The sequence below is a fragment of the Oncorhynchus tshawytscha genome, linkage group LG05 (genome assembly GCF_018296145.1).
Source record: "Oncorhynchus tshawytscha isolate Ot180627B linkage group LG05, Otsh_v2.0, whole genome shotgun sequence".
NCBI lineage: Eukaryota > Metazoa > Chordata > Actinopteri > Salmoniformes > Salmonidae > Oncorhynchus > Oncorhynchus tshawytscha.
This window is the reverse complement of record NC_056433.1, coordinates 51,411,284-51,421,133: the sequence shown is the minus strand read 5'-3', so window position 1 is coordinate 51,421,133 and position 9,850 is coordinate 51,411,284. Positions and strand designations below refer to the sequence as shown.

The window sequence follows — 9,850 nt, the reverse complement described above, 5'->3', positions numbered from 1 at the left end:
GCTCTCTAATGGCCACAGTAATTGGACAACCAATTAAAAGTGTAATCCTTTTGCTGTCATTATAAGGATGACTGTGAGGTTGACGATATTTTTAATAGTTGACATATTTTAATCGTTTTTTTTATTTTTATTTTTACATCTCATTGGATGTTGTGAACTTGGGAGAGAGAGGGGTGAAAAGGTATATACACCCTGCTCTTATTTCCATGACAACCTGCCTTCCTGCAATTGCTCAGGGTCTGATTTTAGCAGCTCAAGGAAACCGTATGTGTAACATTCAACTCCTGACAACCCACACTCCCACCCACACATTGTTTTAGGCCCTCTTCATACACAAGCATTGCCTCAATGCGGATGTTCTAAAACTTTTCCAGAGGGTTTCAGATAACTCCTTGTTCAGAATCCATTGGCTCCTCGTCATCATGTTATTGACATTATAGTATTTTCACTGAAATACCATCATTAAATTCTACAAAGTAGTAAAATAATGTTAAGTATTGGAGCTGTAGTGTGGGTGAGGTCATGCGCTGGTATCTGTTTATTAATAGAAAAAGGTGTATACCCTTGAGACATTCAATCATGTGAGCCTTACCATTGTTTCTTCAAACTCAGATATTGTCCTCTTATAGATGTGAATTAGACTGATTTTTATTGTATGATAAAAACAACAAAGGTGATCAACTGTGTTTTTCCCCCGCACAAACAGGAAGCGCATTGGACATATTTGTTGTACCATGAGAATTTGACATTTCTAGAAAAACTGTCCCAGGGGGCCTTTAAATAAGTCAGATGGAGACGTGAATACCATCCATCTCAAAATAGTATGCAATGTTAAGCCTTAGACAAAGTTCAAGCCAAAAGACTTCTTAATGGCTCAATAGGCCATCTTTTTCTGATACTTTAAAAAAAACAAGTAGGCTATGGTCTATCCTCAATTTAGTGTTTAATTAGAATTAAATGTGTTTCTCCTAGTTCTGACCAAGTATGAGCAAGGCTCTTTCTCCAGGTTTTTTTCCCATTCAAATTGTGAAGGCTCCCACTGGGCAAAAACTGGTTGAATCAACATTGTTTCCACGTCATTTCAACCAAAAAATACAATGTGATGACGTTGAAGCTACTTGGAAAACTGATTGGATTTGCAAAAAGTAATCAACAGAAGGGCATTTCATCTTTTTTAACCCAACTTTTAACCTAAATCCAATGACAGAGTGAAATGTTTTGTTGATTTTATGTGGAATTCATGTTAGTTGACATCTCAACCAAATGTATATCAAAACTAGACGTTAAAATGACATCTGCGCCCAGTGGGATGGAATTGTCCAACAGCTGAATACTGTTAATTGTGTGCTGCATTATTTCACTGTCTTAAGTGGTGAACCATCATCATAACCAATGGCTTGAAAATCCTTTTCCCTCAGAACCAGCAGAGATTGGAAGCTATGGTTCCATGATCACATGATTCTAATCTGGTGTCTCCAAAGTGATGGGAGCAGATTGCATCACTATGGAAACACAATTGCCCTGTCACAGCGTGGGAGGTTTGGACCATGTATGATCCACATTTAGCCAGATAATTATGCACTTCTCTGTAGAAAGTAAGGCATGTCATTTGCTGGATAGTATGTGTGATGGGTGATGGCTCTATTGTCTTGCATGAAATCTGAATTGTTGATTAAATCAATGTGATTTTCTCAAGTGTGAAATGGTTGCTTGATCCAATGTAAATCAGTACAGATAAGGAATAAAAAATAAGAAAGTCTCTGGCTTTCAAAAAGTGTCCAGTTTATTGGTAGAATAACAGTATGAATAGTTTCTCAATAAGCTTATTGTTTTGGCATAGTTTTGGTTTGAGTTTACCTCAATGAAATGATTTCCTCTACATGAACAACTACTCTACTACAGTATTATTTATTAGAAGGTGATTATCTCATATCTCATAATATCCAGTTACCTAGCAACAAGCAAACAAGAAATCTGTGGTCAACTACATCCACTGTAGCCCCACGTAAAATCTCCCTACAGTGTTAAGGCAAGTGGAATGGAGCACGCTTCCCTCTGCAGTAGACCCCCCAAAAAAGTCAGTCCCAATGAGACAAACAAAACTCTTACTGATGTCTTCATGTCAACAGACTCACTCTCTCTCTCATAGGGAGAAACACACCCACACAATGTGTGCGGCGCATGCACACAGTTTCCTCATCAATTATTTCTCAAAAGATTTTAGCTAGCATCTCACTGAATCGACCCCCCAGCACTGTTTGTCAGACATCCCAAAAATCGGCCTTCTCACGAAAACTTATGTAGTATTGGAAAGGTTTGGCCTAGAAACAAATATGACCACACGATCATGATTGTGTCACGGGACTCGATGGTACCACAAGTGTCATGGACTCATCTGAAGGTAACCCGGTACCAGTTTAAAAAAAAATGGAAGTATGGAGGTACTTTTGTGCCAACAAAAAGGGGTTAAATGTGTCCAATTTAAAAAAATATTTCCTGAGCTTTCTTATATCTCCTAGATATAGGACAGACACTTCAAAACCTTGTTCCTTATGATACATTTGTTGAATGCCTCTTTAGCCATCTATGAATGTTATTAAATGTGTTTCTATTGCACCCCCATATAAAATGCCTGAGCACACAGGGAAAGGTCAGGTAATAGATTCGCTGCTTTGAAATGTCATCCGATTACTTTCGAGTTGGTGACATGAATATATCTAGTCAATAGTGGTGATAAAGGCCATGCAGATCAAGACAATTTGACAAAATACAGTACAATGAACAAACAATATTGAAGATCACATCTTTCGATATGACAATAAGAATCGACCTATGAAAATACTGCATCACAAACACACATCTGTTTTTCTATTGATTAATATGCTACATACAATGGTGGATGACGGGGTGATGGTAAGCTGTGGAACTGCCCACACACACCATGAATCTATGCACACACCAGGATGATCCAATTACTTCAAATCTAACATTCACACTTTTTTCTCCACCACTCTTATGCTCACTAACACCATTTAATTAGCAGCTGTGAATCTGTGAAGAACAGCTGCTCTTCATGGTTTTAGCTGATGTTGGGTTCTTTTTTCACAAAAACAGCTTGTTTTGGGATATTTCTTCCAACATCCAGTGCACACTGGGAAGGTAATATCCCTGCTCATATCTTATAACCAAATATTCTCTTTTTCTCTATCCATCCCTCTGGGACCTACAGTATGGGTGACTGTCTATGGGTGACAACAACCAAAAATGTTGTAAATTGCCTGACAAACACATAATACTGTAAAAAAGAAAGCAATCTTTCAGTTCATTTTTGATTTATGTTAAAGAACATTCGGAAAGTGTCCAATATACAATCATATGCCAAAATGATCATTCAACGTTTTTCCTCATATACTTGGAGTAATTATTTAAAAAAAGATATTTTAACACAAACGACATATTGATAGAAATCAACTTTATAGAAAATTCATGCAAGGCTACATTTATCAAAAGTTTGGGCAGTCTTTTGAAGTGTTCATTCTTTACAAAGTTGTGTGTACATCACTCTGCCAACGATATACAGTATAATGATAATCTCCCAATTCAAAGAATTCTAGCAAAAACAAAGCCATACAAAATATTGAATTAGTAGAACATACTAGGTACTATTGTAATCCACATTACAATATTACTTTACCTTTGATTCATTTGAATAGGAATTGATCAAATTGGATTACAAAAGTGAGGCATCACTGTGTAAAACATGGCTGAGGCAGTGAAAAATGATATATTACTGAACTATATAGGAATGGAAAGGAGCATGAATACTAAAACCCTATTGGCGCTATCACGTTTTAGTGGTACTCACTAGAGTGTAATTTGTATTCAAGTGTATTCAAACATCTCATTTCATTTGATCCTTCAACGTTGGTTCAGCATTCAACTAAAGTGTATTAGCTGTCTGACATCAACCAGCAAGCAACCTAATTAACAATCCAACATGCCACTTTCTCTATATAAACCTGAGAAAGAAGGCACTTAAAGTTGACTATACCCTAGCATTGATTTCCAGGCAACGATGGCAACACCAAATGAATTATACCCAGAGGGTTGAGAATGAGAAGTAACTGTGTTCCTGCTACACTACCTACAAAAATCCAATCCTCAAATGAGTATTACAGTATTTGGTAGACAAGTACAATTAGAGTATAATGAAATATAAAGTATGCAGTTTGGCTGTGCTTGTTACTTTGGTAGATGCACTGCATGGATAAAGATACCAAAATAAAGATATATTGTCCAAGCCCGATGAATATTCATTCATTTCGACCAACACAGAGCAGTGTTAAGCACTAAGCGTTCCATTCTTATTAATGCCATACATCAAACATAACTCATATAAACAGGAAGCCTCTATGGAATACATACAAATTACCGTAGCAGATAAATGCTATGTGCGTTGTACACATGTGTTTGCAAAGCATCCTCTATCAATCTACAGTTTCTTGGCATTGTTTTCCTTTGGCTTGTAAAGACATCGACTTGAAAACATCAAATGATTAGTTGGCTAAATTAAAAATGACAGATCATTAACTGTAATGAAGTGTACTAATTACTTAATAAGTCATGCTCATGTCAGCTAGTAAAGGCATTAATGATCCCAATAACTTGCACCATATTGGTTCTATAGTGATGTTATAAAAGGGTTGTACCATGTTTGAATTGGGAAAATGTGAGTAGGACTGTAATCAATATAATTTCAACTCCATCAATTCAGGAAGTGAAAAATCTGAAGGAAAATAAATGGCAATTTTCAATTCTTGAATAGCATTTTCTTTCCACCTCCTAAATTGACAAAATTGATATGGAATTCACCCCAACATTACAGCTTGCAAGAAAAGCTTTGGAATACTGTGCTCTCGGTCACTGGCATTGTCTGACGTCAGATAGCGAACTCGGTCTGCACGAAAGGACTAGCGTTGCATAGAAGGGACGCCACCTGTCGAAAGACAATGAGGTCACCAAGCTGCTGCTACAGTTTGGAGTCATTACATCATAGAATGTTTGACAGCCTGCTCCAGGGATTTCCTGGTCACCAGTAGCCGCACGACATCTTCATTCTTCTTCGTCAGCCGTTTGCGTGCCTGGTCGTGTGTCACCATGGTCATATCCCATCCATTTACCTGGTGGCAACAGATAATAATTATAATATTCTTCTTTACAGTAGTTATTATTCCTGATGTGAGGTAAGTATAATATCTGGATTGAATAGTGTACTGGTCTTTTACAGTCACTCGGCAAAGTCCAATCACAACTGAAACTGAGTAAATGGTGCCACCTTGTGGAAATGTATCAATAAAGTAAAAAGTAATCTCGGTTAAAGGTAGACTCAGTGATATGATGCAGAAAGTAAACAGCATAGTGGGTCAATTTCCACAACTCAGAGCGTTGAAGCGTGGGGCTTAACTTCTCTGCTGTTTTGGTGCCCTGGCTAGCAGGCTGTAACAGCGTGAAGCGAACCCATGTGCAGGCGCAGATACTGTGTGACTGTGTCTTGCATCTCGCTCATTTCAATATCTGTGGTGGTGCCGAGTCTACCTTTAACCCAGAACTAAAATTATGCGTAATTTGGTCAAATGTATGTTTACGTAATTTGTCCAAGAGGGATTACGTAACAGGTCTCGAGGGCAAAAGTTTGAAACATGCATTTCTACAAATATTTTGAAGTTTACCTGCATTACTTTGTCTCCCATCATCAAGCCTGCAACTTCTGCTGGTCCCTCTGGTGTCACCCGTGTCACATAGATGCCCTGTGATCCCACAGCCACACAGAAAAAGACAAAAACAACAATAGAGAAATATATGGAAGTGTAACATCTGTGCATCTACATATAAAATGTATTAACTAACTAGCTTCAATAAACTGGTTTGATTATAGAACTATTAAATGCCACTATTTGAGTAACACTGTAGGCTATTGTATAAGATGAGTTACCTGGGTCTGCGGTGTTGCTACCTGAGGCTACAGTTAATGTGTTCAGGCCTGCTTCTTTGATACCTTACAACTGATGTTAATGGAGTTTGGCCAGAGCTGAGCTCCCTGAGAACTGACAGGGAGAGTGTTTTCCCTGTTTAACTCGTACCTTGTCTGACTTGTCTTCAGAGAAGGGGTTCTGGCCCGGGTCTTGGTCTATTCCTCCTCCAATGCTGAAACCCAGGATCAAATGTTCACCCTGGCGGAGTTTGCGGATTTCTATCCGTTGCTGTAAAACACATGAACATTGGGAGTTGAGCTTAGAGAGGAAATCATTCAGAACTTTAACAACCATCAAGTAGTTGTTATATTCCCATTCCACCATTGCAATAATAAAATTGTGGTAAATGAATAGAATGTAAAATTGATTGCTGAGCACTGTGTTCCCTTTAAGAATGTAGAACACTATGGTTATGAATAGGCTGTAGTTCCCCCGAAGGAACAAAGAGAATCCCACTGTCGTGTGAAGTCGAGTGACCGGCTGAAAGGGAAGCCCTCTGCCACCAACTGACTGGAGACACAGATTTTCTCTCAGTCTAGCTATCCCCATGGTCCTCAGACAGCTGCCCTCTCATTAGAGCAGATGGAGAGTTCTGGCACATCCAGCTCGCTGCTCTTTACAGCACAAAGCCAGTCTGTGTGATGGTGAATAAGAGGAGCCTCAGCAGTGTGGTTCATAGTGTCAGTGGTTCAAAGTTCTTCCAACCACTGCACTCAGTGGTCAACATGGTCAACAATCATTCAGTGGATCTGAAGTTCTTGGTGATGAGAACATGGGAAATACTCATGGAAATGTATAACGCAGGCTGACCATATTAACGGAAAGATCAACCCAAAGTATCTGTGTAACCCATTGTTCACATGACTGACACCAGATTTGTCAAAAAAAGATCAACCAGAAAACAGCAGCATACTACGGCATTCAACTTATAGAGTGTATGGAAGATAACTGTTGCATAAGAGTGGGCAACACATACTAAATCATACAACTAAATAAGATTGGTGTGTGTAGCCTGTAGCCTAAATCACATAATTTTGTCACTAGGCAATTACTCCGTGACTCATATGTCTTGCTGATGTTAGGAATAAACAGTGTGTTGCGAGGAATCCCATCGAAAGCCTCCTGGCTGATTGTATCAACTGCACCGCTCTCGACCAGAAGGCCCTACAAAGGATGGTGTGGACAGCCAAGCGCATCACTGGGGGTGGGCTCCCAGCCATTGAGGACTAACATGCCAGGCAGTGTCTAAAAAAGGCCTGAAATATTGCCAGAGACACCTACCCGAGACATGGGCTGTTCTCCATGCTCACGTCCAGCAGACGGTACTGGTGCATCAAGGCTCAGACCAACAGACTGCTAAACAGCTTCTATCCCCTGGCCATAAAACTACTACTGCTGCAAAAATGATCATTGTTTGCCATTACCATTAGTATCTATCTATTGTGTTCTGTTGCTGGTCACTATTACTCCTGTAACTCAGCTTTGCACATTCTTGGCATAGTGGGAATCTATCACTTGTTTTTCAACAGGACAATGACCCAACACACCTCCAGGCTGTGTAAGGGCTATTTGACCAGGGGGAGGGGGGCGCTTGTACCCAAGTTGTCTCAGATAGCTAGGTGACGCCTTCCTCTGAAACACTTCACTTTCATGCAAGTAGCTTAGCGAACAATTTGGCTAATGCTAGCTGCTATCCATAGTGCAGAGATAACAGGCTACTAAAGAAATAAAATGTTGCCAAGACAGAACAGTGTAACATTAGCTGGCTAGATTCATTTACTTTAGGTTAATACTAGATTGCGCATATGAAAATTAAATGCATAGCCCATTAAGTTTAAATGAAATTCTCCCAAACTATTAGCAAGCTAGCTACAGCAGTTTCATTCAATCTAAAAGAAACAAGACTGACAACAAACAGAGAAAGGAGTAAAACGTAGATAGGTAGTTGGATTATCGAACAGCAATGTTTCGAACGAGTTTTACTGCTAGAATGTAACACTTTTACAAGGGTAAATTCGAATAACCAGGTTACATTGTCAAGAGTAGAAACAAGCAAGCATGACCACAATGTTACATTCACTATTGTAAACAGTAATACTACAATGTGAAACCGATTTTTTTTAACGAAATACTTCAGGTAGGTATTTATAGTTTGCATCGAGGCACTGCTGGAAAGATTGTAGGCCTGGACAATGGATGCCGTAGCTATTGAATGAAGTGGAACGTTATCATTCCAAAACTTACCACAACAGCAGTAACTGGTTGTCCTGGGATGAAAGACATTGTTTCAGAATGTTCAGACACTTTTGTGTTTCTCCCCGGTTGCAAATAACTCAACGGTCTAAAGTCGTTTTTGCTCCTTTCATTAAATCATACAATACTCGAAGCAACTTGCTAAGCGTGAAAACAACTAGCAAATGATTCCTGGCATGTAAAGGCAGGGTTGGTGATGTCATACTGCCTTCCGTGGTTAGTCATCATCATGGATCCTGTAATGTCCTGGGACAAGGTTGGGGTGTAGCCCAGAAAAGGGTTAGGCAGGCCCGTTACAGTATTTCTCTTTGTATGATGGGCATACTACCTGCCAATTAAGAAAATAGTTATTCTGTCAAGAGCTTTACTGAATGCCCACTACTTTTTAAGGACTTAATTTAATTGGCAACTGGAAAACTCATGTCATGGAGGATTCATTACCACTAAAATAAATGGTCTTTCTCACAGAATTCTGCTTTGTGTTTGAGTTTGACAGGGCATGCATCTCAAGTTAACTGCCTAAAATCAATGGCCTCTTGGCCTTTTCTCCTGTTCCCCAGTTAACAAAATGACTCTGGTGCAGCTGTGGGGCACATACTTTGTGTTTTTCTGGACCATATGCCTGGGTAAAATACGGCATCACCATCAGTTTAAAAAGGACCTGGCCCACAGAGTGCAGACTGATCAAATTGAAATGTGTGGCCCTCTGTACAATTGCTCATTGTAAAAGGTGTGGCCCATATCTGGTGCAAAACGGTTGTAAAATAAAAAGGTCTGGTTCAAGTACTGCACAAAGGTTGAGTTCCCACCTAGATTCCCGGACCAGAGGGTGGCTAGATGCACGCTGCCACACGGGCCTTATATGGGGATATATTAAACCTGCTACTCCCCAAATCACAGTTATGTACTCTGCTATCAAATTATGTATTTAAATTAAAGAGAAGAGCAGATGTAGTCAATCAAAAATCTATCTGGTTCATAAAAAGTTGCAACAGGTAACATGGAGCATAGGAAAAAGAGACAGCTTCTGACATGTAGTGCACAAAATGCTAATACACCGAGTATACAAAACATTAGAAACACCTGCTCTTTCCATGACAGACTGACCAGGTGAACCCAGGTGAAAGCTATGATTCTTTATTGATGTCACTTGTTAAATCAACTTCAATCACTGTAGATGAAGGGGAGGAGACAGGTTAAAGAAGGCTTTTTAAGCCTTGATACTGTTGAGACATGGATTGTGTATGTGTGCCATTAAGAGGGTAAATGGGCAAGACAAAAGATTTACGTTCCTTTGAACGGGGTATGGTAGTAGGTGCCAGGCGCACCAGTTTGAGTATATCAAGAACTGCAATGCTGCTGGGTTTCTTACACTCAACTGTTTCCCCTGTATGTCAAGAATGGTCCACCACCCAAGACTTCCAGCCAACTTGGCACAACCTGGGAAAGCATTAGAGTCTACATGGACCAGCATCCATGTGGAATGCTTTCAACAACTTGTAGAGTCCATGACCCAATGAATTGAGGTTGTTCTGAAAAAGGAGATGCAACTCAACATTATGAAG

At 39.6% G+C, this 9,850-nt stretch overlaps 1 protein-coding gene across 1 annotated transcript; it reads right to left on the bottom strand.

The window, feature by feature from the left end:
* Positions 1 to 3,455: 3,455 nt before the first annotated feature.
* LOC112250805 (tax1-binding protein 3) lies at positions 3,456 to 8,496 on the bottom strand. The gene is made up of 4 exons (XM_024421252.2): positions 8,277 to 8,496; positions 6,141 to 6,260; positions 5,730 to 5,807; positions 3,456 to 5,180 (listed from the first exon to the last, which is right to left on the bottom strand). Exons 1-4 carry the CDS (start codon positions 8,313 to 8,315, stop codon positions 5,046 to 5,048), a joined length of 372 nt encoding a protein of 123 aa, XP_024277020.1. The 5' UTR covers positions 8,316 to 8,496; the 3' UTR covers positions 3,456 to 5,045.
* Between the last annotated feature and the right edge of the window lie 1,354 nt (positions 8,497 to 9,850).

Coding starts and splice junctions, on each gene's coding strand:
- LOC112250805 (XM_024421252.2), bottom strand. CDS start 8,315: ATGTCTTTCATCCCAGGACAACCAGTTACTGCTGTTGTG. Junction 6,261..8,276: donor AACCAGTTACTGCTGTTGTG/GTAAGTTTTGGA, acceptor TGTGTTTTACAG/CAACGGATAGAAATCCGCAA. Junction 5,808..6,140: donor CTGAAGACAAGTCAGACAAG/GTACGAGTTAAA, acceptor GTGGGATCACAG/GGCATCTATGTGACACGGGT.